The 27467-nt window shown below is 45.5% G+C and overlaps 1 protein-coding gene across 3 annotated transcripts in view; it reads left to right on the top strand.

Annotated features, from left to right (window-relative positions):
• BEND5 (BEN domain containing 5) overlaps nt 1-27467 on the top strand; it is a 1066878-nt gene that overhangs the window by 994956 nt on the left and 44455 nt on the right. The window contains exon 1 of one of the 3 annotated variants that reach the window (XM_058552361.1): nt 23098-23423. The exons of 1 other annotated variant lie outside the window; for it this stretch is intronic. In XM_058552361.1, the coding sequence (XP_058408344.1) occupies nt 23198-23423 (226 nt within the window). In that variant the 5' untranslated portion in view covers nt 23098-23197. Of the gene's footprint in view, nt 1-23097; nt 23424-27467 lie in introns of those variants that run through there. One more of the 3 variants, XM_058552362.1, reaches the window with a different exon arrangement.

Here is a 27467-nt window from a genome sequence, read left to right as displayed (position 1 = left end):
AAAGGGGCTCAGAGATGAATCAGACACAGTCAGGACCCTCAAGAAGGTGCCACCATCTGAGGGTGCAGACAGGCAAGGAACTTGACAACATAGAGGAAAGCACAGAAAGCCTCCTGGACGTGCAGTGTTGGTTAAGGTAAAGAGGGCATGTCAGGGAATGCTTCCCAGAGGAAGTGACATCTGAGTGAATCTTGAAGACACGTGATGATTGGCTAAGTGAAGAATTTACTCTATACTAACACCACTGAGGCATTGTTGAGTATGTGAGAGTAAATGCTCACTCATAAACACTCATACTTACACACACACACATATGCACGCACACACATGTGTACACACACCCCTTCTGAGGTGGGTGCAATGCTGGTTAGGAACAGTTCATAAGATAGCCCTCTCTGTTCCTCCTGCAGTAATCCAAAGTTCTCCTTTCCCCAGTGGTGTTTTCTCTTTCCTGAAAAGCCATGGCAGGCTTCCTTAGAATCAGCTACTTTGCCCCTGTTTCTTTAAAAGCTTTATTTTCTCATACTGAATGGCATAGGAAGCCAGAGAAAAAGGAATTCACCGGGACCCCTCCAGAGCCCAATGCTGGAACAAAGGAAGAGTAGGCTTCTTCTTTTTTGTGTGTGTGAGGAAGCCTAGCCCTGAGCTAGCATCTGATGTCAATCCTTCCCGTTTTTCTTGAGGAAGATTGGCCCTGGGCTACCATCCATGCCCATCTTCCTCTACTTTATATGGGACGCCGCCACAGCATGGCTTAACAAGCAGTGTGTCAGTGTGAGCCCAGGATCCGAACCTGTGAACCCCGGGCCGCTGCAGCAGAGCGCACGGACTTAACCGCTGCACCACTGGGCCAGTCCCAAAGAGCAGGCTTCTGGTTAGAGGAAGTCTGGATTCAGCTCAGGGAAAAGGCTAACTTGGTAAAAGTGCTAGGGTCATTGCCTTCAACCTCTGCAGGAATATTTTAGGGCAGAAGAACAGAATGCAGAACAAGGATCAATGTAGAAACACCAGAAGTAGGGAGATTGCTCAGTGTGAGAGGCTGTTTCCCCAAGTCAAAGCTGCCTACCAGTGAGATCAGCTGCATTGAGAAGTAGTGAGCTCTCTGTCACTGCTGGAGTGCAAGTACCAGACCACAGCTTATTGGATGAGGAGAATGTTGTAGCAGGGCCTCAAGCACCAGATGAGAGGTCACATCTTTTTGCCATGCTCTACCATCTTCACGTGGGAATTGACTTACCACAGGAGGTATGCTCAGGCTTCTAAGAGTGCAGGGATCTGCATTTCCAAGGTTATGAAGAAAGGCATGTAGTAAGTATGTGTATAGGCGTCCAAGATGTGAAAGATGTGATTATTTGCAGAACCTAATCTCATACCTCCCCATCCTTGTTGAACTGAACATTACAAAAATATTCTCATTCGTATTTGGAATGGTATGTTTCTAAGCAATCATCATTCTGAATACTCATTCGAGCCAGGAGACGACCTGAATATTGAATAGAATAAAAATGTATATATTAGATTACTTATTCAAATGCCTATCTGGCAGTTTGGATAGAATTAAGCAACAGTCCAATCTGGCTGTTGTTTTATGCATGGGATGTCAAAGCTAAACAGCCCTTAGATAATATTCTCTCATTCTTTCTCTGCACAGAGGCTCACCATCCTGTCTTGTTCACAAATGGGGAAATAGGCTGAAAGAGGCGGGCATACAGCAGAGAAATGGGAGACCTGGAACCAGTAGCTACCATTTAGTGGCTAGGCAAGGTAATATTGTGCCCACTGGACAAGAGAGGCAGCTGAGGCTTCAGTGTGGTTAAGTGACTTGTGCAGAGTCACATAGCTGGTCAGTGGCAGAGTTGTCTGCATCCCAGGCCACTGTCCTTTTGTACTACCTCACTGGGCCACTAATATAGCCCCAGAGAGTGTGTTCCTCCTTTCATGGGACCTGCAGAATCCTCAGCTATGAAATATATTATCCCTGGTCTACAGTTGAGGACATTCCAATGAGGGTATGGAACAACACTGTAGGCCCCCCAAACCAGGGACTCTTCCACACTGCTCTGCTACCCTGCGTGCTCTAAAGGCTCCACAGCACCAAGCAAAAACATATTGTTCTACAGTTACAATCACAAAAAGCAATAACCCAAATTTGCCTTTTGAAATGAACCCAAGTAATCATTTTGAAGGAGAATGCTCACTCAGAAGCCTGCTTGGATACCATCTCTGAAAAGACTTCCCTGCCCTCTCCCTACCCCAACCCCAGGGCACTTTTCAGGTGGTATTGTCATTGTATGTAGGGTATTCTCCCCACTAAATCATGAGTACTTTAAGGCCAAGAACCCCCTCTGATTGCTTTCTGCAGCTCCAACATGGGGCATGGTGCCCAGCAGGTGTCTGGGAAGGTTTGCTGAGCAAATGGTGGATATTTGGGTAGCATCAGTGCAAGGAAAGAACACAAGAGGGAGGACCTCTTCTCTTCCCCCACCCAACCTAGAGTTCATGAATCTCTGGATAAAAACGAGGACCTGGCAAGCCTGAAAATCTAACATAGTGCCCCCAACCCCACTAACAGTGACTGAAACCTAGAACAAAACCTCAGAGCTTCCTGGGGTTCTGCCGGTTTGGGGAAAGAAAAGAACAGCATCTGGAGCACATGTTTCCACTCAGACTTGACTCTCGCTTCATCTCACCAGACAGTTCTGAAATCACAGCGTCAGCATTTTCTCCAGTATCATCCTTGCTACCCTGTCCCTGTAGGCCCCTAGAGCCCCAGGTCCTCCAGAAAGCCATCCCCAGACCGTGATGTCTCCATGACAGTTCCTCGGTCTCACCTGATGTATTCTTCCTTTCCTGCTTATCACATGTTCATGGATGGTCAGGGTGGGAAGTGGCAATGTGGGACAGAACACAGGCTCTGGGCTCAGAAGAGTATAAATCCCAGCTTGACTAGTGAATAACTATAGGACCTTGGGACATTTACTCAACCACTCTGAGGCAGTAAAATGGGGGTAAAACTTCCCTCTCAGGATTGTTGGGAGGTATGCAGGGACACCATAATGGAAGGCCTTGTCTGCAAAGCCAGGGAGCTCAGGCTTTATCCTACAGACAATAGAGTACCATTACAGGGTTTCTCATTTGAAAATCACGTGATCAAATCTGCCTTTTAGAGAGAATACTCTGGCAAAGGCACAGAGAATGATTTGAAGAAGAGGGACTAGAGGAGAGAAACCAGGCAGGAGACCTTACAAAGATGGTCAGGGATTGGGGTGGGGGGAGACAGAGGACAGGGGGAATTGTGGACTTGCAGATAATAATGGCCTGAACAAAGTTGGTGATAAGAGATAGTAACAAGAGCTAATGTTTATGAGCTCCTACTCTGGGCCAGGAATTATGCTAGCACTTTACAGGGATTATTTCATTGGATCTTGTTAAAACCCAAGATTTTTAATCCCCATTTTACAGATGAGGAAACTGAGATGTTGAGAGGTTAATTAGATTACTCAGGATGGCATAGTAAGTAAGAAAACTGGCATTCAAGTCCAGACAGTCTCACTCCAGAGTCTAAGTGTTTAATCACCAGACTAGCCCACAACTGAAGCAGAGATTAGAGAAGAACCATTTAGAAGGTGAAACTGGCGGGACTTGTTGAAAGATTGGCTGAAGTGAGTAAGGAAGAGAGTAGAGCATAGGATGACTCTCAGGTTTCTTTCCCAAGGTCCACTGCTCCTGGGAGACAGAGCTAGGATTTTAACCCAATTTTATCTAATTCCAAAGGACTTTCTCTTTTCACAGCCTCAGAAAATTTCACCTGAGAGCTTGGTGTTCTCAAGACAGAAGGGATAGGGTAGAGATTGGTACTTTCCCCAGGATTTCATAATTCCTTTATTTAAACCATTACTGTGAATAGCTTTCCTTAAGATGTTGAGGGTGTGTTCTTCTTTACAGAGGGATTTAATATCAGTTACGAAGAAAAATTGACAAGAAAATGCATTTGATAGCTTTGCTGCTTTGATGCCAAACCAAATGCAAAGGAAGATTCCAAGTACCTTTGGAAACAGAAGTAGTGGAAGGGCAGAACATCCACTGTAGCCAGAGGGAGATTGGTGAGAGCTTGAGCTGGACACTCATTCATCCCTTTACCATGCCATTCTCAAGGCTCTTCTCTGTGCCAGGCTGGAGAACGGTGCTAGGGAACAGCTCTTGCCCAGGCACCTCATAACCAAGGTGTGAAATGGAAAAGTAGGCAGGCCTTCAAAGGGCTCCAGGAAGGGGCTGTTTGAAAGAAGAGGGCGTGTGCAGTCCACACAAGAGGAAATGCTACGTCTGGGTCTTGGCATTGGGCAGAAGCCAGGCTATGTGACCTTAGGCACGTTACCTAACTTGATTGGGCTTCCTTGTCATCCTTGGAACAGTGGTGTAATCAAGCCCACTTTCATCTACTCTTTCCTCTCAGATAATCATGGACCTGGAGTGCTGGGTTGGGACTGAGAGTCTGGAGCCTTGGCTGTCCCCTAGGGTGGAATAGGTTAGGTTTGCCAACTGCAGATCTTGAGGCTGAGGATGAGAGTCAGTGTCTGAGGAGGAAGTGAAACAGAAAGACAGGCAGAGAGTCTGACCCTGGATCCCACCTGAAGGAGACAAGTAGAGAGGCAAGTCTAGGTGTAAGGCGAGAGAGTGGACATGAGTCCAGAGGCCATGGGTTGGAATAGAAGGTAGGGCCAGGGACAAGACCTTGTAAGTAAGAAAACTGAGATTCAACTCCTGTTGGAGGTGGGGAGGGTTTTGTCGAGTACTGAGTGGTCCCAGTGCTATTAGGAAAATGAAGTGATATAATACATGGGAAGCACCTAGCTGCCTAGCACACACAGTTAACTCTCAGTGAATGTTAATCATGGAATTAGTTTCCTTTTCAATCAAAATTCACCAAGAACTTCCAGTGTGCCAGGTCCTGTGGTGGGCACTGAGAGGAGAGGAATAATTGAGATGTAGTTCCTGTATTCCAGAAGCCCAGACTGCTGGAGATGCTGACACTAAATAAGACATTCCAATTGAAGGTTCTAAGTGACATGATGGGGGGAGGCATAGGGATAGGACAGGATGAGGGGGCAGTAACCCAACCTAACAGTTCTAGGAAGGCTCTCTTGGATAGATAATGGCTAAGATGGATCTTGAAGGTTAAAAAAGAGTTAACCAGGTGAGAAATCCATTCTGGGGTCAGGCATAACTTCAGCATAAGCCTAAGATAGCCTGGTATGCTCAGTCAAGTGGGCTGTGAGGAGAGGCAAGAGATAAGGCTTGAGAGGAAGCAGGGCTTTGCTGAATCTGGAGACTATGGAACCTGGCCTCTATCTGGAAGGTGATGGGAAGCCCCTGAAGGGTTTTAAGCAGGAGAGTACCTGGCCAGCTTTGTGCTTTAAGTAGATCACTCTGGCTGGTGAGGGAGAATATATTAGAGAGGGCCAGCCAGAGGCTGGGGGACATCGTTAGTTTGATGTTCCTGAGTCAAAGGTCAGTTATGCTTTGGTAAAATTAATTAGGGAAGATTCAGAAATGGGAACAAGGGCTTTCACATCTAAAGCTAGAAATGAAATGTTAACATTTGTACTTCTATATACAATGAGCTGAATTCCCATTCTCTGTGCTAAAAGGTGAGGTAAGGGGGCATAATGCCTTTAAGGGCCTTCCAGCTTTAACTCTTCAAGACTCAATAATTCTATTTCTCTTCTTAGCATATGAAATGGATGTTTATGTCATTGACCCCCTAGGAAGACATATGCCTTGGGCTCTGCCTTCCTTGTGTCAGAGTGGGATGCCCTGAAGGTTTGCCATTACTTTACCTGTTCTTGTGGAAGATGCTATATTTATCAGATGGTTGGATAGTGTCAGGATCTGTACCAAAATCAGGGCTCATCATATGGCCAATATCAGGACCAGTCTGTGACCAAGATCACATCTCAGTCTATGTTATGATATAATGCTGAGAAAACTGTCCAATTGAAGTCCTTGAAATCAGGCCTTTGGGCTCATCACCATAGTGCCTGCTCCACTTAGCTGACCTGCCAAACCGTGCTAAAGGGTTCTGGGCACAAGTACTGAAGGACTCTTCTTGTCCTGGCTGCCCAAATCTGTATATCTGGAAGCTGGAAGGAAAATGGATACTCTGGATCCCTATAACCTCCAATGCTTCCCTCTAATTCATGTATTAGAGTTGCCTGTTTCATGACTGGGAGCTCCTTAAGGGAGGGAACTCCACCTGACTCATCAGTTTTCATGCATCAATTATCCCTTCCCATTTTAATTGAGGAATTCCCTTGTTGCAGGTACTATGCTAGGTGTTGGAGGTATAGAAATGAACAAGCTCTACACATCTGCCTTCCTGCAGGTTATTATCTCTCATAGGAGGAGAAAATAGGTGCTATGATGGGAGAAAAGGAGCATAGGATGCTAATGGAACAGAGTGCAAGTGTCTTAACCCAGTGTGGAATCAGAGAAAGTCTTTTTTAGGAAATGATGTTTAAGTTGAGGTCTGAAAGATAAATAGTAATTGGCCAAATGAAAGGTATTGGGGGAACATGCTACAAATAGGGGAAATAGGTTATGTGAAGACCTGAAAATAAAAGAGAGTTGGCCCATTGAAGGAACCACAAGAAGGCCAGTTTGATCCTTCTGATGGAACTGTTCTATATCCTAACTGTAGTGGTGGTTACATGAATCTACACAGGTGATAAAATTGCACGGAACTAAATACACACACACACACACACACACACACACACACACACAAAGAGTGCATCTAAAACTGGTGAAATATGATAAGGTCAATGGATTGTGTCAATGTCAATTTTCTGGGTGTGTATTATGCTATAGTATGAAAGATGTTACCCTGGGGGAAGCTGGATGAAGAGCACATAATATCTCTCTGGATTATTTCTTACAACTGTATATGAATCTACAATTATCTCAAAATAATAAGTTAAAAGAAAAAGGTGGAAAAAGAGAACCAGGCGGTGACCAGTTTGGCTGAAGCAGAGAATGAAGGAATATATAACATAAGCTGAGCCCAATGAGTTGGTAGAGGATAGACCACATGGAATTTAAATCACATGGGGCTCTATCTGAAGATAGATGAGAAGCCTTTGGAAAGTCTTATTCAAGGAGTACTATGATCAGATTTGCACTTGAGGAAGATCACTCTGGTTTGAAGAATGCATTGGAGGGGTAAGATTGAGAGCAGAGAAATAACAATTAAACTAGAATATCATGGCTAAGAAGGGACATGGGTAGATTTGAGAGATAGTTATGGGGGCAGAATCAATAGCATTTGATGACTGAGAGGTGAGAGGACAGGAGGAGTCAAAGGCTCACAGGTTTCTACCCTGATCACCGGTGGACAGTGGTGCTCTTTACTAAAATAGGGAACATTTGAGAAGAAACAGGCTTGGGAGAAAGGTTTGAAGAGCTGGGTTTGGAATGTTTGAGATGCCAGTTAGACCTCAAAATCCAGATGTCTAGTAAGAAGCTGTGTGCATACATGTCCAGAGCTCAGGAGAGAAGCCTGCACTAAGTATATGAGTTCAGAATAAGAAGGCCAGAATTTTAGGGTGAAATTCTAAGGAATAGTGACCTCTAAAATGTGGGCTGAACAAAAGGAGCCTACCATGGAGACTGAGGATTATTGAAGAGGTAGGAAGGAATTTGAGACTACTGAAATCAAAGGGAGAAAATGTTTCTGGAAGAAGGCAAGGTCAACAGTGTGAATGCTGCTGAGACCAAATGAAGGAACATGCTCTTGAATTCAGTGGGTCATTGGTAACCTTGGAGAACAGGTTCAGCGGAGGCGAAGGTCAGACCACAGTGGGGCTGAGGAGTGAATGGGAGGTGAGTGAATGCTGATAATAAGTGTGGACTGTGCTTTGTTTCAAAAAGTTTTGCTTGTGAAGAGGAGGAGAGAAGGAAGTAGCTAAAGGTGAGGCAGAGATGAGCGAGGGTTTTGAGGTGGCTGTTGTCGTGTTTGGAGGCTGGGGAAGACTTGAGCATGTTTAAGCACAGACAGGAAGGGGCCCTCCAAGAGGGAGAGGTTGAAGATCCAGGACAGAGCACAGGGCCTGGCCTAGGGCAGGTGCTCCGTGAACACTGAGTGTTTTCTGAAACAAGTGAGCAGGGGGAGAGTTTCTGTGGGTACAGTCTCTGAGTTCTGTTGCACCCCACTAACTATTCTAAAAATGTTGCTGTGCTTCCTCTTTCTGGAACATCTGGGCCATTAAGAACTGCACAAAAACCATCTTTTCAAACTCCCTAGAGGAGGCTCAATTTCAATTCTGAGCCAAGGTGCTTCCTCTCTGAAGGGCCTATGTGGCTGGATTGGCCCCTCCCAGGGCAGCACCTAACACTGACTCCCAGCATGAGGGCAGAGCCCCAGGGCAGCAGCAGACAGAAAAGTTTCCACTGCGACTTCTTGCCCACCAAGCCCAGGGTGCCCACCCAATCGTGAGGAATCAGCATGGTGGGCAGCAGGCATACTCTCTGACTGAGGACTTCATATCCACTTTGAAAAGGCGATATGGCTGACTAGACAACCTAAACAGCTTGAACGGATGTGCTTAGAGACAATAATCTCATTATATTTAATTCTGGCACCCTTTGAATGTTGGTCGTTCCCCCTTACAAGCTGCCACTGGCTTGGGCAAGGTGCTTATCTTTCTTGTTTATACAATGAGTAGCAGTTCATGGGGTTACTGTGAAGAGGAAAATGAGAGAACATAAATAAAAGAGCCAGGCTTGTATTAGATTCTTAGTAAATCCACATTTCCTTCCCCTTTTTGCCAGGAGCCAAAATTTCCTTTCTCCCAGCAAGTGCCCAAGTCTTGAATCTAAGGGCCAAAGAGGCTGGACTTAGAAAGAAAAGAGTGTTTCAGGAAGCACTTGACATGGCTGCACCTCAGGATAATACCATCTGTCCCTTGGGCAGGTTTCTGTTCTTTTGTTTTGGGGATACTACTGTAAGAGAGTTTTAGATTTAATATGTGAAATGAAAATCCCAACTAAATGATAAATTGAGGGTGGGGGAAAGTTTGTGAGAGAAATGTTCTTCATGTTATAAAATGGACCCTTTGCTTTATCACCAAGTTTCTTTAAATATGTGCTCCCCTGGTGCAATTAAGGCTTTGTTTACAGATCGTTAATTATCTGGCAGAGAGGCTTGGCTGGAAGGAATATGGCCGAGAGACACAGCTGGAGAGTTGGGAGCTTGTGCCAAGCGAGAACCCATCATAACCAGAGATAGTAAAGCTCAGAAATGATTGTGTAAATCAGAGATGAAAAGGAAGTCAGTTTTCAAGAGTTGAGTATGCAGGCACTCTGAGACCTCTAGCTAGGCTGGCTGGGTACCTGGTGGCCATTCACCAAATCAGGGAAGGCAGGAGGAGAACAGGTTGGAGGAGGTATGGGTGGAAGTAGAAAGAAGGGTCCAGTTCAATCTGGAACATTTTGAGTAAGAGGTGTCTGTGGGGTATCTGGTGGGAAAGAAAGTCTAGAAGGCAGATAAATATCAGTGCTGTGCTCCAGCAGTGCTTAAATGTTTGTAGTTTCCTGAAAATTCCAAAACTAGCGCACGCTTCTCTGCTTCTGCACGTACCGGGCTCTCTAGATCGAATGATGTCTCCACGCCCCACCATCCCACACCTGCTGAGCTTCTAGCCAGCCTTCAGGTGTCAGCTCCAACTCTCCTCTCTGGGAGGCCAGGCAGACACAGGCTGTCCATTTCCAGGACAAACTTGCTTCCACTTATACATACCTCCGTAGCACTGAACCTCACAAGAAGCCTCCTGGCTTAACCAAGATCACATAACTAAGTAAATGTAACAGGGTCAGCTCAGGGAACTGTTACTCCACTTCTGTTGTAATTACTGCATTTGCCCCCTTGCTTGTCTCCCCTATTGTATTAGTTTCCTAGGGCTGCCGAAACAAAGTCCCACAAATTGGGTAGCTTAAAACAACAGAAATTTATTTTCTCACTGTTCTCGAGGCTAAAAGTCCAAAACCAAGGTGTCAGCAGAGCCATGCTCCCTCTGAGGCTCAAGGTAGACTCGTTCTTTGCTTCTTCTTAGTTTCTGGTGGTGGCCATTGATCCTTTGGTGTTCCTTAGCTTACAGCTGCATCACTCCAATCTCTGCCTCTGTAGTTACATGGCATTATCCCTATGTGTCTCTGTCTTCACATGACATTTTTCTCTTCTTATAAGGACATCATTCATACTGGATTAGGGCCCACCCTAATGACCTCATCTTAACTTGATTATATCTGTTTCCAAATAAGGTCACATTCACAGATACCAGGGGTTAGGACTTCAGCATAGCTTTTGGTGGAACACGATTCAACCCATAACACCCAGGAAAAAATTTTTTCCTGCAGGGTAAGGACCATTTCTTGTTTGTCTCTGTATCAAGACTTAGCACAGGATCTGGCACAGAAAAGGTGGCCCAGGAAATAGTTTTTGAGTGATTGACTATAAACCTTTCTAAATTAGATTTTTTTATGTTTTGTGTACACTAGTGCTCTCTGTGTGCAAAGATCTGGGCTCCGTGTTTTCTGTATGCTTTCTCATTTAATTGTATCAAATACCTTGGGAGTACATCCACCTATCCCACAGATAAGAAACCAGACTTCAGAGAAGTCAAGTGACTTGCTCAGGTCTGCACAGCTAATGGGGTGTGGAGCTGGGATTTGAACTGAAGCCTGTCTGATTTCAAAGCTCGGATCACTCCACTACACTCTACTGCCTCTTCTTTCATCTTTGTTTCAGTCAAGCTTCTGTAGGAGTCCAGAATGCCTCAGGTGTGCTTAGGGCAACCCCCTCAAATGGGCTGGGTTCATGCTTTGGCCAGAGTGCTAGAGAATCTACAGCATCCCTTGATGGGGTGGGGGAATAGAGGGTAGTGTGGAGCGGGCAGCATGGGAATAGCAGCAGGATTGGAGACAGACTTCAAGGGGAAGGTGACACCTGAGGGGAGAGAATTGGGGGGGGTCCCCTCACTACCCCTCCCAACTAGGAGAGGCTTCTTGATGCTAAACCTTGAAAATGATGAATTCTATGTTTCTCTAGGACTAGGTAAGCGAATGCCATGGGCATGGATGAGATCACCTTTTACTGAAGGTTCTCCTCTATAATCAAGAGAAAGCATGGCAATAGGGCAGGACAAAGGCCCACCGGAAGCTGGATTCCAGGAGTGATTTGCCCGAAGACAGACTCTGACTTTGAGCAAATCATTGTCCTCTGTGCTCAATTTCATCATTTCTAGAATGAGAGGTTTGGGCTATAAGTTCTCTGAAGTCACTATTCTTGGTTTCCTGCTTCTATAGAATCTGTTTCCGTTCTATAACTCTATTTTAAGGTGTTTATTACATTGCCGAGAAAAGAAAAAAAAAAAAAAAGAACCTTCAGGATGAAATTTCTCTATGCCAAGGAAAAGTTTTTTTTCTTTTCCCTTTTTTGCATGCAAAGCTCAGCTTTGCCTCTTTCATGTCTTTTTCATTCTGGTAACCCTCACAAGTTTTCTCAGTGGCAATAAGCACTCTCTGGCTAGGTCCTTCCTTTTCTTAATACCAAAGACAAAGATTTGCTCAAAAAGTTAAAGCCATCCGGACAGTGCTTATCTGGCTCCTATGCTGGTGAATCTGTTATATGCTCTTGCTGTGACCTGTCCAAACAAAGAGACGGAAGAGAAAAGGATGTATAGGTCCAGCTTGCATAGCTTGGGGCAATTTTGCAGCACCCTTGCCAAGGGTGAGCACGGTAATTTCATTTCCTACTCTGCTTTCAGCCTCTTGCAAGTATGCAGGCCCTAAGTGAGCATTTCCAGGCAGATTCTTTCTTCCTTGGACATTGAGCATCTCAAGTGGAAAAATGTACCTCGTTGTTTGTGCAGTTGAGGTCTGCCTCCACCGGGGGAGTGGTAAGAGTCAAAGGAATAGAGTTATGAACGTTTCATCTTTAAAGGTCACAACAGCAGAGATGGGTTGGCTTGGGAAAAATAATGTTCATCTTGCCAAGAGTCCGTGTCCCAGCTGACTCCTAAGCTGATGAGTCTGGCTGCCAGAGGACCACAGAGTCCTTCCCCTGGTGACTTAGAGTTATTGATAACTATTTGCATATTCCAATAGCAAATTTAAATCTGTAAGCTTAATGTATATGTCCCCCTCTCCTGCCTTTCATGAGTTTTCTTTGCATCTTGTTCCCTAAGGAATCAGGGGACAGGATTTGGATTTTCTATTCAAGTACCCCTTACCCTGCCCAAACCACAGTTGTTGCTGTCAGATGTATCAGCTAGCAGGAAGAGGAATACAGCCTCCCAGATTCTTCATGGAGCTGGTGATGGGAATTGACATACCTACTGAATGACAAGTAGTATACCAGAGACCACTGGGGGCAACATGGCAGAGTGGGAACTTCATATCAGGTTTGAATCAGGGTGTGACTTGGGCCCTCACTTTCCCTCTCTGAACCTCAGTTGATGCTTCTGTAAAACGAGGATAACAGCAATTATTTTCCAAGGTTATTATGAGGATTGTAGGGGAGGCACCCAGCATCACCAAGGACAGAGTAGGGAGCAATAAATTTTAGTCCTTTTCTTTGCCTCTTCCTCTCTTTTACTATATTATCTCATTCACTTCTCTCAACAATCCTAAAAGATAAGTTTAGTTTCCCATTTTATAGATTAGAAAACTCTGTCTGTCTGGTTCTCCACTGTATCCTAAGTATTAAGCAAAGCTTCTGGCATATAATGAGCCCTCAACAAATAGTTTGTTAGTAAATGAATGAATGAACGAGTAAGGCAGTCTTACAGGAGTTAAGAATCTTGCCCACATTTTCACAGCTAGGATCCCAGATGAGTTAGGACATAAGGCAGGGCATCACAGAAAAATTCATACAAGGAGACAAAAAAAGAACGCAGAAATGGGAACAGAGAAGCATAACAGAATTCATCTTTTTTTGTGATTGAGAACACTGTGTTTCACAATTACAAAGGCATGTTTCAAATATACAAAATCTGAACATAATTTTAAAAACAGACAATAAAACCCCAGACTCAGCTTAAGTCCCAAAAGTTCATAAGATAAAAGTACAGATCTTACTAAGGTCCCAGCTTTCTTAAACAAGGCATACTGTCCCAGCGTTGGCCAGGAAGGAATGGTGGTTGGCATCTCTGCAGTAATACTGCCCAGTCTTCAGGGATAGAGGGGAAGATACTTCATCCCAAAATAACTGGCTTCTGGGGATCCAGTCTTGTCATTACCCTGTGACCTCCTGAAAGGAAAAGGTAATAGAGACTCTCTCAGAAGATGAGAATGAAAAGGACAACTGATGGGTTTTGGAACCTACCGTGCATGAGGCATTGTGCCTGCCAGGCTCTTTACATACATGATCTGTTAGACCCCGTGACAACCTTATAAAACTCTATTTGAGACTTGAAAAACTTGAGCGTCAGAGATTTGCTCAAGGTCCCACAGTACCTTGGTGATGGAGCAATAATTGAACCCAAATCTGAGTTCAAAGCGTGTACACTTTTCACTTTTCATATTGCCTCATAGTCTCGTCTGTGCCATGCTACCTCTCCAGAATGGGTCTCAGAGCCAGCAGCAGAGTTCAGCAATCAGAGACCATTTGACGGCTCAGCAATGTGGCAGGACACATCAGCATGGTGGAGGTAGGGTCCTGGCCAGTTACCTACTCTGCGTACCAGCTGAGTTAAACTTCTCCCTGGCCACGTCATCCAGAGTCTCACATATCCTTGTGTGTCTTGCTCCTGTCCATCCTGTGTTTTAGAAAAAATGACTCACCCTTAACTGATTTTTTCTTTTTCCTCTATTCTTGGCTTTTCTTTTCCATGATAATAAAGGTATGCCTGAAGTAAAGAAGGGGAGGTGGGGTTTTGATATTCTGCACTCCAATTTGCTCACCACCAGCACTAAAGGAATATATGAAAAAGAACTATCAACAGAAAATGTGTTGTGTATTGTATATATGAATCATTTTTCCATCATAATACAAAAACTTAGTGGTCAAGACCTTTTATTGGGGGGGGCGGTGCATAATAGGTGGACCTATTGTGCTACTAAATAAAGAAACTGATTTGGGCCGGCCCGTGGCTTAGCGGTTAAGTGCGCGCGCTCTGCTGCTGGCGGCCCGGGTTCGGATCCCGGGCGCGCACCGACGCACCGCTTCTCTGGCCATGCTGAGGCCGCGTCCTACATACAACTAGAAGGATGTGCAGCTATGACATACAACTATCTACTGGGGCTTTGGGGGGAAAATAAATAAATAAATAAAATTATATATAAAAAAAAAAAAGAAACTGATTTTGAGTAAATAAAGGAAGCCTTCTTGGGGCCGGTCAAGCTGTGCAGTGGTTACGTTCACATTCTGCGCTTTGGTGGCCCGGGGTTTGCACGTTCCGATCCCAGGCATGGACCTATGCACTGCTTATCAAGCCATGCTGTGGCGGGCATCTCACATATAAAGTAGAGGAAGATAGGCATGGATGTTAGCCCCGGGCTAATCTTCCTCACCAAAAAAAAAAAAAAAAGAAAAAAGAAGCCTTCTTTATACTGTGGATCAAATCTAGTACACTCTTACCCACCACAACATAGGATGAAAATATCAATGAACTCCAGTGTGCTTTTCGAGATAATGCCTGCCAGGGTCTCACCTGGACCCAATCAGGGTGGTCTGGACATCCTAGAGAACCAGCATATGACCCCATCTCCCCATCCTGGCTAGAAGGGCACAGATGGCTCTCACTGAGGCAGAGTCAGACTCAGAGGGAGCCAGAATTGGGGTAAGAAGTCCGTGGTTGGGGCTCTAGAGTCAGGTAGCCTGAGTTTGAATCCTGGCTCCACCATTTACTCCTGTGTGACCTTGAGCAAGTTACCTAACATCTGTATGCCTTGGTTTCCTCAACTTTAAAATGAGTTGATACTAATACCTACCTACGACCCAGGATTGTTTTGAGGATTAAATGAGAAATGTATGTAAAGCCTGGCATGAGATAAGCATTCCACACAGGTTCACTGCTAGTGTTCCTATTCTTATTCTTATCCCTCCAAGTAATAGCAGGTAAGAAGGGGGTGGGGGTGGGGAGTGACACTTCTGGCTCAGAGAAGCCTCCACCCAGACCATTCAGTTAACGGTGATTCCCAACAGGTTCCAACTCCGTGCCCATCAACAGAGGGTATAAGACTGTAGAACTGCTTGAGCAGTTAGAAACCTCAGAGGGCCTGAAAAATTCAGGGTCTCTGGAGTAAGGAGGCCATGATAAGAAACCCCAGACAATGTAGTCAAATCGTCAGTATTCACAGAATCATTAGGTACTCATGTTAGGGTTGCTTGGGATGATAGATATTGGACTTTCCCATAAGGTCTAGTTCTCAGACTTCTAGGTGGGGATTCAAGCCTCTAGGAAAAGGAAAGCGAGGATTAAACCCCACAGTCAGTTCAGCTCCTTATTGCCTCAGCAAACTCTAAGGCAACGTCTGTATCAAAACAGCCCTTGAAACCCAGGCTTTGGATCCAGAAACCAGGGTTCAAATCTTCTCCATGTGACTGTAAACAACTTCTATCACCTCTCTAAGTCTTAGTTTCCTCATCAGAAAAATGGAGATAATAATAGTATCAACCTCATGGGGTGTTTTGAAAAGATTAAAGGAACCAATATGTAAAGAAACCAGTACAGTTCCTATCATGGAAGTCAATAATTGTTAGTTCCATTTTCATTCCTTTCCTCTGATTTTGTACTGAATTTATGGTGTGGTTGGAAGACATTCTTAAGAAAATCAGAGTTGTTCATGGTTTGCTGTGTGCTTCTGAGATGACTTAACCCTCTGAATGAACATTCCATTTTGTGCCTCTGATCCAAAATGGCAGCCCAGAGTTATGAAACGAAAGTCTAAGAGTGAATGAGAATGTGGGATGCACTCTGGCCCTATGAGGATGTGAAAGACAGACATTCTGAGCCATAGAGTGCTTGAGATGAGCAGAGATAGTAACCAGAGAACTAGTATGTGGTCTTTGAAGGAAGGTTGCCCTGTTATCTCCCAAATAATGTGGGAATCACCAGAATACTAGGATGAAGCACTGAGCACCCTAACTGAGTAGGGCGTTAGAGAGTCAATGACTTTCAGCCAACAGCAGGGTAAGAAGGAAGTCTAGCCTTGAAGGATGAGACGGAATCACCCTCTCATTTCCCAGGAGGCCCATGGACTGTGTCAGTGAGATTCCTGATACTGTTATGTTATCATTGGTATTAGTGTATGTCAACTATGTGTGATCGTCAACTTGACTATTTTTCTGCTGTGTGCATTTTTCTGTAATTATTTCCATTTTGTTCTCTCTTTATATTTAGAAAAACATTTTGAAAATGTCAACCTGTCTAGTGGTGCCAAGGGAAAGACTACGAAAGGGGCTTTTGTTGTTTTTTGGGCCAGATTGTGGGAGCTAGATATGGTAGGGGCCCAGAAACAGAGAGAGACTCACAAGAGGAAGGTGAGACTCAGAGGGACAGAATAAGGCCCTTGAGACACCTCTCTCTCCTCACTTTCGGGGGCTTTTCTCTCTGCCAGGGTCTGTGTTTCAGACATGCACTCATTCAACAAGTGTTCGTTTAGGGTCTCCCATGTGCCAGGCCAGGTGCTAGGATACAACAGGGAAGAAAACAGATAAGGTATCTTCCCTAGTGGAGCTTTCCATCTAGTGGCAGAGACAGACAATAGAATAAATATATATTACATACTATAATAAACTCCATGAAGAAAAATGAAGGAGCTGTGGAAATATGTAATGAGGACCTGAGCTAGTCTATGGAGGGGGATGGGAGGAGCAAGTCAGGGAGGACTTTCCTGAGGAAGTGACATTTCAGCTGAAAAATAACAGAATGAATTAATTTAATAAGGGAAACCAGAAGCAGCTTCTAAAACAAATCGGCCCCCAATTGAAATTCATAATTGAGGCAAGTTGCCTTCTTCCAAAGTAGGCCAAATTTTTTGTTTCTTTTTCAAAACCAATTCAGATGTCATTCCCTTGTGACAATCTCTTCTATTCATAAACTTCTTTTGGTCTTCAACCATTGGGAATTTCTTTTGTGTTGCTTGTGTAGAGTATATACTCCTAGAGCAAACTGTCTGGATTCAGATCATCCATGTGACCAACACCTGTGTGTGACCCACATGAAATCATAACATAGCTGAGATTTGATTGGTTGAACTTGACTGTTGTCTGCTTGATCTGTACATCAAGCCAAGGTGTACAATCACAAAGCTTTCTGATTGCTGTAAATGCTTCTGCATTTTACACTTTATATAATGCATACACGTTTGTATTTCTTTTAAGAAAATACTTAACAAAGTCAGTTTGAAAGAATAAATGGCTCCAAATACAATATCTTGGAAGTTGTTGCTGCAGGTTTGGGCAAGGCCCATAGCCTCAGAGGCTCTTGAACATGTGGGATCTGAGAGCTTCTTTAGTGACTGTGACCTGTACCCACAGGTTCTGGTTTAAAGGGGATGCATTTTGGGGTGCTTGTTGGATGATTATCACCATTGTTCAGCTCATTATATTCAATTTCATTCAATAAACATTTATTGGGCACCCTATTCTCAGCATGGGAATAAGAACTCTCATAATAATAACTATAATAATAACACTAATAGCAACTATCATTTATTGAAGACTCACTATGTGTCAGGCACTGGGCCAAGCATTTTACATGGATTATCTCATTTAATCCTCATAACAACCTTATGAAGCTGTATTAATATTCCCATGAAGAAAGTGAGGCTTAGAGAGATTAAGAAACTTGGGCAAGGCCACACACTTAGTAAGGACAAACCTTACTTATTAGGCCAGGGTTTGGATCCAGGGGCTAAGACTACGACATACTGTCTTCTTTTCACATTGGTATGTCATTTTTCAGATGAAGAAATTATTGTGCCTCAGAGAGGTTACATAGACATTTCAGAGCCTTGTATATTTTCCCTGAAAATAATATTTATGACTTTTTGAGCAATTCCTATGTGACTGGCATGTTTCCTTAAAATCTTCCAACTCAGAGGTTCTCAAACTTGTCTGACGTTACAATAATCTGGGAATTAAAAAAAAAAAAAAAAATCAGTGCCCAGGCTCCATCCCCAGACCAACTGAATCAGGATCTTGGGGGATAGGACCTGGGAGTGGAATATTTTTGAAGTTTCCCAGGTGATCCTGATACACAGAGAAGGTGAAAAACTCCTGCCCTGATTCTCGCAACGCCTTCAGAACACACGTATTAATTGCCTCATTTTACAGAGAAGAAAACTGAGGCTCAGGGAGGTGAACTATCTTGCCCAAAGTCACAGCAAAGATGTAGCAAAGTCAGGATTTAGCCCCTGGTCTGATTCCAAAACCCATATTCCTTCGGCCCTCCAAGCTGTCACCTACATGACAAGTTGGCATTCTCTCTAACTCCAGGAGATGTTGGCTGGCCTTTGAGCTTGTACTCAACATGCAACTCCTCTTTTTCCTTCCTTCCCTGTCCCTACTGCCCCTCTCTTCCCCCTGCCCAAAACCCCACAACCAGACTCAATCAGACGTCATGATCAGGAGTTCACATGGATGCACTGCGTTGATGCCCCTGCTTTGGGGTGACACTCCCCAGCTCAAGATGATGCCCACCATGTGTGGCATGATCTTCCTGGCCATCTATCAACATTCCTTCCTTGAATCTTCCTGAAAAGACAGTGGCCCTGAGCTCACAGCACAGCAAGTTACTTTTCTGGGAAAAATTTTTTAAAAAGCAGAGACTTTAAAAGTCAAATATCACAGGAAAAAAAGGCAAAATCATGAAAAAATGTGGTCAATCATTAGCAGAGAGTTTGAAAAAGTCACGCTCCAATTGCTTTAAAAATTCACAGAACCCAGGTCTCCTTAAAATAGTTTTGCAAAGTACATTGTGAATTCCACGCAGTAATATGAACCATAAGTCCTGCTGCTGCCACTGAACATGCTTCAGCTGGCTAAAGCAAAGGAGCTTGACATAAACCCAAGGCTCTGCGAAACTCAACAGGAAAGTGCAATGGAGACACAATTGCAAAGCTGCCCCAGATGTGTACATTTTCTGCTCCATTAAAATAACTTGGATGAGAGGCAAAGTACATTTCGCCTGCAGAAAGAGGGAGCTAGGGGAGGGGCAGGCACAGGACAGTCAGCCTCGTCACAGGCCTCCCGCTCCCCAATCTTGCCTCCCCTCCGATCCTTCCCCTACGCTGCTTCTAGAGCAAACTGTCTAAAATACAAATATGACCACAGCCTTCCAGGACTCCCAGCGCCAAACTGCTTTGCTATAAGTCTCAATTTTCTCAACCTATCATGGGGTTAATTCCACCCACTTCAAGGGTTTGGTGTGAAATTAATTGCAGTCATGTATACGTGGTGCTTGGCATGTGTGGTTTATGGTAAGCTTTGGAGGAAAAGTAGAAATCATCATTATCATCACTGAAACCAGGTCATATGAGGAGACACAGGTGAAGGAAGTGAAGATATCTGGGCAGAAGACAGACAAGATCCTAGTGAGACAGGATCCCAAGTTTTCCCATATCTTAAGAGCTGACATGAGACTCTTGGTGGTGAACCTAGTATGGCAGCTACAAGGTGAAAGATTCTGCCTCAGTATAAGTAAAAAAGACCTTTCTAATAGTCAGTAGTGTCCAAAAGTTAAGGTGTGGTAGTAACTTTCCAGACATTAGAACTGTATAAGAGGTGTCTGGATGATCATTTGGCAGGGATATTGAACAGGGGATTCAACCATGATTTGGTTGGACTTGACATTTTTAACCACCTCCGTAAGTCTGAAATCTGTACTTTTGAACTGTCTTTGCTTGCTGATCAATGAATCATCAACATCTTGAGTTTCTGGTATGTGTAAAGCCCAAGGCTACGTCTCCAGGTCAAAGAGTTACTCTGATTCAGTTTTCACTAGGGCAGAGGAGGCACACAGTAGGTTCTTCATGAAGCTGTGTTAAAAGACTGCCTGTGTTAGTCACACAGGAAACAGAAACTCCAGGTGTCTTTCTGTTGCCCTTTGGCTATCTAAGGGTGTCTCTTTGAACATCTGTACTGGCCATTCCTTCTCCAGAATCCATTCTGAGCACCTACATACAAAATGTATTTGCGTCTGTGTTTACTCTGTTGACATCCACATCATTGTTTATTCTTTTCTTCTTTCTGGGTTCTTGGGAAATGGAACTGCCCCCTTATGAGAATTATTTACACTAACTTGGGTGGGGAATTTGTTTGAGCCTGAGGGTGCAGTGATATTTAATATGTTATGAATGTGTCTGTCTCACGAGGAATGGAATCACTGTTCTACCCCTTGGTCACTGGGAATGGGAAAGACAGAGTTGGGATTCAGTTCCAGCTCTGAAAAGAAGGGACAGATTTTCAGAAAAACCATGCAAGAGGTTTGCTATTCATGCTCTCTGTGTCTTTCTTTAATGCATTTGTTCTCGAAGCGTTTATCCCAGGCCCTGTGCTGGGAACCTGGGATACTGAGGTTACTCAGCCTTTTTGTGCCCCTCAAAGAGCTCATTCTAATGAAGGAAGATAAAAGGTGCTGGGACAAATTAGTGGAAAGAATCTGTCTGTGCTTGAGGAGTGTGGGTGTTTGGGGAAGGCTTCACAAACGAGATGACATTTGAGCTGGTCTTCAGGGGAAGTTGAGGTCACTGTGCCCCCTGAGAGGAAGAACTTCCCAGGAAGAGGGCAGAGCAAGCACAAAGGCTTGGGACCTGATAAAACACGCTATCTTGGGACATGTCTAATAATTTAATGTGTCTGGAGTATGCTGTGTCCAGGAAGGTGGTAAGAGATGAGACTGCTACAGTATGTGGGGTCACCTTCATTTAAATGTGATAGGAGGTTAACCAGAGTGCTACTTAAAATTATTTTGCAAACATAGTTTGGAGCTTCATGGATTTTCATTAAATATGGCCAACTCTGCATGATCCATCTTGTGAATTATCAGACATCTTGCTACACATTACTTCCCCTTGACCACCACAGGAATATATTCTGAAAATAAAAATTCATTTAAGATCAGTCCAAAGAAATCATAATCTTGAAGGTAACTCTGCTGAAACAACTCAGAATGGCTCCTCTTTTTTCCACAAGTTTGTGGGGCAGCGTAGGACAACATCTACGTCTACATCCAGACAACTTGTGGTCATGTCTGGCTGTCACTGCATAAGCACCAGAGGCTGGGTTTACAGGAACTTGATCTGACCTGTGTGTTGATGGGATTCACCTGTATAAAGTACTCTCCAAATCACAGTGAAATAATTTGGGGATTTTGGCTTATCTACTTCACTATTAGTGTAGCTGATCTGAAATGTGACCACAGTGCTTTTTAAAAAATAATGTTTAATGCTTTCTGATTATAAAGTAATACCTGCTTATTGTGGAAAATAGTTAAATGTAAATATAAATGTATATACACACAAAGGAAAACAAAGTCACCCCCCACTACTAAGAAACAACATTTTGGTGCATTTGTTTTTTTCTTACAGGTCAAGTTCAGTAAAATGAATTTTTAAAAAATATAACATTTAATTCAGTCTGCCACCTCCCTTAAGCATTCCTCTATGAGAACACTTTTCTCACTATAATATACTTACTTATACTTTTTTTAATACTCCCAGACCAGATTGTAAGGGTTTTGAGGACAGGGAAGGTGTGTTATTCATATAGTAACCTAATTTTGGCACAGGAATCCAAAACCAAGACTCAAGTTCTGATACGCTAACACTGCAAGGCATCCAGGTGTTCGTCCTGTCTGGTCTTCTCTCCACCACCAGCGCATAGCCCAGAATCAGGCATGTAGTACACACCCAATGCATACTGGTTGCTTGAGTAAAAGAATGAATGACTGGATGGCTGGGTGAAGGTGGATTTTCATTTATTATTATTTTTCACCCAGAATTCATTGAGTTCCTACCAAGTGCCAGGTCTGGGCTAGGCAGTAGGAATTAAGTAGCCATATTAGGTACAAAGCCCACCCTCTCAGAGGCATCTGTGTGAGGATGTTGACCGCCTCCAATGTGGGATGGGGTTCCTAGGAGTGCAGAGCGGGGCAGCCCTCTTTCAGCTGGTGTTCACAGCTTGTGTGGGGGCACCCAAGCCCCTCCAGGCTCTCTCCTGCCTGTGATATCAGGACAGAGCAAAGACAGCCCTTCCAGAGTCCCATTCCTGAACCTCGCAGAGTGCTCCAGACATGCCTGGCCAGCCCTGAGCTTGCCCTCCTCAGACCACCCCTCCACTCCCTGCTTCATTCTAACTGGTCCCAGTTCAGAGACAGGCATGCTGTGGTGGTGTGCCACTGCTTCCTCTGGCTGAGAGCAGCCCTCGACAAACTCTCCACCACCTCAGCCAGCGGGTCCAACTGGAAATCCCAGATAAGCCCCAGTTCTGCTCAGAACTAGTTTGGCAGCTCTAGGGTAACGTTTCTGCCTGACTGACCCTCCCCACAGCGGGAGCTGGCAGTTTTGCCAAAAAAAAAAAAGCGAACTACAGGGGCTGAGAGGAGTGGCTAAAATTATTTGAAACACTCCAAAATTTTGCTTGCTCGCAAGTGCAAGTTTACACTTACGGATCCAAACAAGATTGCCCCCCGCCCCGCATTTATTCTCTCACACTCTCTCCTCTCCTTTGCAATGCAGTTTCGTTGCAATGCAGTTTGTTTTACAGAGGGATTGTTAAAGCAATACAATCCTTCTCGCAGCGCGACTTTTAGTCAATGCATTTTTTTCTTGCAATGCTATTGTTGTTGTTATTATTATTATTGCAATTCAGTCTCTCTGCCCTTTCCCTCCCTGCTCGAATCGCGCTCCGGCTGTGATTGCTCGGGTCTGACTTTGCGAGTGGCGGTGCGCTTCCAAACCCCCCTCATCCACCCCCGTCCCCCTTTCCCCCCCTCCTCTCTTTTCCGCGCCCAGGCGAGAGCAGCCGATTGGCAGAGCGGTGCTTTCAGGAACAATAACAGTGGGGGGAGCCGGGGTCCCGGGGAGCCGCCCCCGCCCCCCGGCCCGGCTGTGCGGCCCGCGCCCCTCGCCGGCTCCCCACCTCCGCGCCCGCCCCGCGGGCTGACCGGCCCGAGCGGGCCCGCCCCCGGCGCCCACCATGTACGCCTTTGTGCGGTTCCTGGAGGACAACGTCTGCTACGCGCTGCCCGTGTCGTGCGTGCGCGACTTCAGCCCCCGCTCGCGGCTGGATTTTGACAACCAGAAGGTGTACGCCGTGTACCGGGGCCCGGAGGAGCTGGGCGCCGGGCCCGAGAGCCCCCCGCGCGCCCCCCGCGACTGGGGCGCGCTGCTGCTCCACAAGGCCCAGATCCTGGCGCTGGCAGGTGAGCGAGCGGCCGGGAGGGACGTGGGGACCTGGGCGGGGGGCGGCGCCGGGATCCGGGAGGGGGCCGGGCGCCGGGCGAGGGGGCCGAGGGAAGCCACTGCTTGCTCCGGCCTCCTCCTCCTGCCCCCTGGGCTTTTCTTTTGGGGACGAGGTGTCTCTAAAAGGCCAGACCAGTTAAAAATAGCGGATAGTCCCCTTTGTCTTCCCCACCTCCCGACACTCCCGCGCTGTCAGTCTGTCTCCATCTCTCTTTCGGTGTCTGTCCTCCTGTTTCTGTCTATTCTCCCGGCCCCTTCACTTTCTCTTTCTCTCCTCGCCTGTTTGTACCTTCATTTCTCTGTTGCTCACCTTCTCTTCACCTCTCTCCCAGTTCCTTCTGACTCCTTAAGTTTCTCTAGCTGTCTCTCTCTCTTCCTTTAAGGCCTTTGGTAGCTCCTGGGAGTGAGGAGGCAAGGCGGATATAGTCAGACTCTTCTAGGTGGGAGTCCCTCTTCATAGAGGGAAGGTATGACATCCTTGTCCCATCTGGGCCATCATTGGACAGGATGAGGAGGCCCTGAACACTGGGCACCGGGTGCCACTCTCTTCTGCCCCTCCCTGGCCAGGCGGCAGAGGTAAGGAAGTAGTGGCCCTCAGCATCCGGCAGCCTTTGCATCCCTTTTGAATCTCGCAGAGGGCTCTCTGAGTGAGAGCTGAGGGCCAGGAAAGAGTTTCTAGGTCAGGATAAGAAAGGGCCTCCCATTCCTGCTCTCCCAGGGCCCTGAGAGATAAGCAAGGGAGGTGGTCTCATCCCCATTTGACAGATGGGGATACTGAGGTTCAGTTGGTGACAGGACAAGAAACCAGCCCTTCAGCCTCCTATACCGAACTTTTTCTGCCATGCTGAAGCACCTTTTCCTTTGTAAAGAGAAGCAGGGGACCCTCTTTCCCAGCTAGTTCTAGGAGGCTTGGGTACAGACATGAGGGGAAGAGGAAAGTATCACTTGCGTTTAGGAGAGCAGCCTTTGAGCTACTGCTGGTAAGGATGGTGTGCCTTCGAGTGGGCAGAGATGTAAGCCACCCTGCCCTCCACTTGGAAGGGAAGACCAGGGGTTAGGAACTGAATGAAGATGTTGCTAGTATTCTGTAGTTTTGAGATCTTTGCTGTTTTTTCCAACTTCTTTGTGTTCTCACATTTAGCCTAAAAGATGGATCCAGCATGTATCGTATTTAAATTCAATAGCTGTGGTAACTGTGGCATGAAACAGAGAAGTGACTGGCCCAGGGCCCCATGGCAGATTAGCAGTAGATTAGAGCGAGGGCTCATGACTAGTTCCTTCCCACCGCCTCATGTCACCTCCGGAAGGTGGGTTTGCAGGAGGTGAGGAGTGGAAGGAGAACTGGAAACGCATCAGCACCAGGGGCCCTTTTGACAGACTTGATCCTCGCCTCCTCCTGGACAGGGCCTGGGGCACGGGAGTGTAGACCCATTCAGGACACCTGGGGCCAGAAGAACAGAATGAGGGAAAGTATGGAGAAAGGGGAAACCTTTGTGGCCGATTAGGTTTTATTTTGTTTGCTGCTTGCTTTTACTTACCTGAAGGAAGGGATTAGGAGTTTATTCCCCGAGAGTATAGACCCGAGGAAGTTGTAACTAGGTTGTAACCTTAGCTTCCCTTTGGCTAGAAGGAAAGCAAGTGTGCTTCTCGCTGACTGTATTATACTCCTAGATCTGGAAAGGCCTTAGGAGAGGGGAAAGGATGTGTGTCACAAAAGTCAGTGGTATGTAGGTGTCTTAGTGTGTAATAGCTGTTTTCCTCTTTTAGAGATTGTTCCTTCATCCATTTATTAGTAAACATAGACGCTGCTTGGCTCTTCCAGCACTGCAGAGAGGCTGCTCAGGCAGATGGCAGCGCCCACCGACTCCGACTCCGACTCCGATTTTAAAAATCGATGCAAGTCCTCATAAGTAAGACACATGGAGTTGTTGGTCTGAGGACCATGATTCTTGAATCCATAGAGTACTCATCCTCCACATTGGAATGCTGTTAAATCTCTGGGGTTATTAAAAACAAAAAAACCTCTAGGCAACATCTGGAAGTTGGCAGAGTAGATCCAGAGAAGAAGCATGGCTCCAGTTTGAGCAAAGTGAGTTGAAAAGCACCTTCCCCCACCTCTCTTGAGTTTTTCTCTTTGGAGGATAAAGGGAAAAAAAAGAAACAACTTGAGGTTGGCTAGACCACGTTTTGAATTCCAATCAGCTGGTTAATTTTTAAATTGGAGCCGCTCGCTGCCTTGACTGCAGACCTGATTGGAAGGGTCAAGGTGGGTTTGGAAACTAATTTATCCTGGAAGAACTCTTCTGTGTATCTTGAAACCCCATCTTGACTTGAATGTGGTGGCTCTGAGAGTGGCCTGCAGTGACTTCATCTTAAAGAGCTTGTCTTCGGGCATCTCCTGCATGTAAATACCTCTGTGCTGTGGCATCGGATGTGAGGAGGTGGCCCTCAAGGGGGAGGCAGAGATGGCGTTAATGTTTGTGAATTAGCCTTGAGTAATTAATCCCTCTTTGGCACCAACAGCATGGTTTCAGAGGCAGTTTCAGAGCCACTTTATGGCTTTTGGTGAGAAGTGTGTTACTCTACTGAGTATTTGCCCAGGCCAACCCAGATTTGTCTTCAAGCGTACCTCTTTTTGTACCCAGGAAACATCAAAGCCAGCTGCTGGTGGACTTGGTATTTTTCTAGCCTGTAGTGGTTTACACCATGGTTTCAGTGTGTGTCAGGCCCTAGTGTACAGCCTTCTTCTCACCAAATTGCAATTTCAATTCAAGGAAAAAAAAAAATCCACCTTTATTGACGGTCTTACTGTGTGCCTGTGCATTATCTCTGTGGTGCTCGCTGTAACCCTGTTGGTAGAGATTGCTATTGTTATTATTTCCGTTTCATAGATGAGGACACTAAGGCTCAGATGCTTGCCTGCAGCCACACAGGTAATAAATGGTGAAGCCAGACTTGGAACACAGGTCTTCCAGTGCTAAGCTCCTGGTTGGCAGTCTCCTTTGTAAAGTAGCTGATGTTCCCATCAGCCACATAGCGTGCTTGGAGGGAGTGAAAGGAAATGAAAGAATGTCCATGAAGCTTACAGCTCCAGGCAAGTTTTTGAGCCAGAGGACAGTTTTAGTTTCTGAGTTTTCAAGCCCGTTCTACTCTTCCTCTTCCTCTCTTATCAGCCTCCCTCCTGCAGAGCACACACACCTTGCCCTCCTCCCTTCAGCTGTCACTGTCCTGAGGAAATCTTCTCAAAGGTACTCCCATCCTCCATGGAGGATCTACACAAGTCAAGACTTGGCTTACCTTTGGACTGTGGTCTCTCCTTACTCACTCTCATTTATTTGCTAAACAGGTTGTGAAAGTGAGAGCTACCCATTTGGAGAGTTCACCATTATCTAACTGCAATCCACCGTGCTACTGGGGCCCATAGTATTGCATTTTATGTTTTCTTTGGGGCCAAAACTGGTTTCTCCAGGCTCAGAGTCTTAAAATTCTGTACCGTTCTGTCCAGGCACCTATGCCATGTTATTATTGGAGTGTGCTAAATTCCTTTTGTTGTCAATTGTCGCCTTATTATATGCCAGGCCCAGTGCTGTAATAAGCGGATGCACCAACACACCAACGCACTAACACATCTGAGGGACTGGGATTGAAATGACAGCACAGCACAGGAGAGGCAAGAGTTCACTTTTCCGGCCCTGCTGTGTAGGGTTTCTGTCGGAGGCAGAATGGTGAAGAGGAAATGGGCATCATCCTCAAGGAGTGTGTAGTCTTAGGGCCAGACATAAGTGCTACATAGAGGTGGAAGCCACTGGAGTCACAGAGAAAGGACCGATTCTAGGTCTTCTAGGCTTTGCAGTTTATCTTCTAAGCCTTTCCTTTCCAGCTCACTACCATGGCCTGCATTCAGGCCTGCGCCAGCTTTTACTCATCTAAACCAGTGCAAAGCCTTTTCCTTGATCACCTTGTCTCCAACCTACTTTGCAAATTGCTGTCAGAATAACCTTCTA

This window comes from Diceros bicornis, chromosome 13, assembly GCF_020826845.1.
Source record: "Diceros bicornis minor isolate mBicDic1 chromosome 13, mDicBic1.mat.cur, whole genome shotgun sequence".
Classification (NCBI taxonomy): Eukaryota; Metazoa; Chordata; class Mammalia; order Perissodactyla; family Rhinocerotidae; genus Diceros; species Diceros bicornis.
Note: the sequence above shows the minus strand (reverse complement) of the source record. Positions and strands in the feature narration are given on the sequence as shown.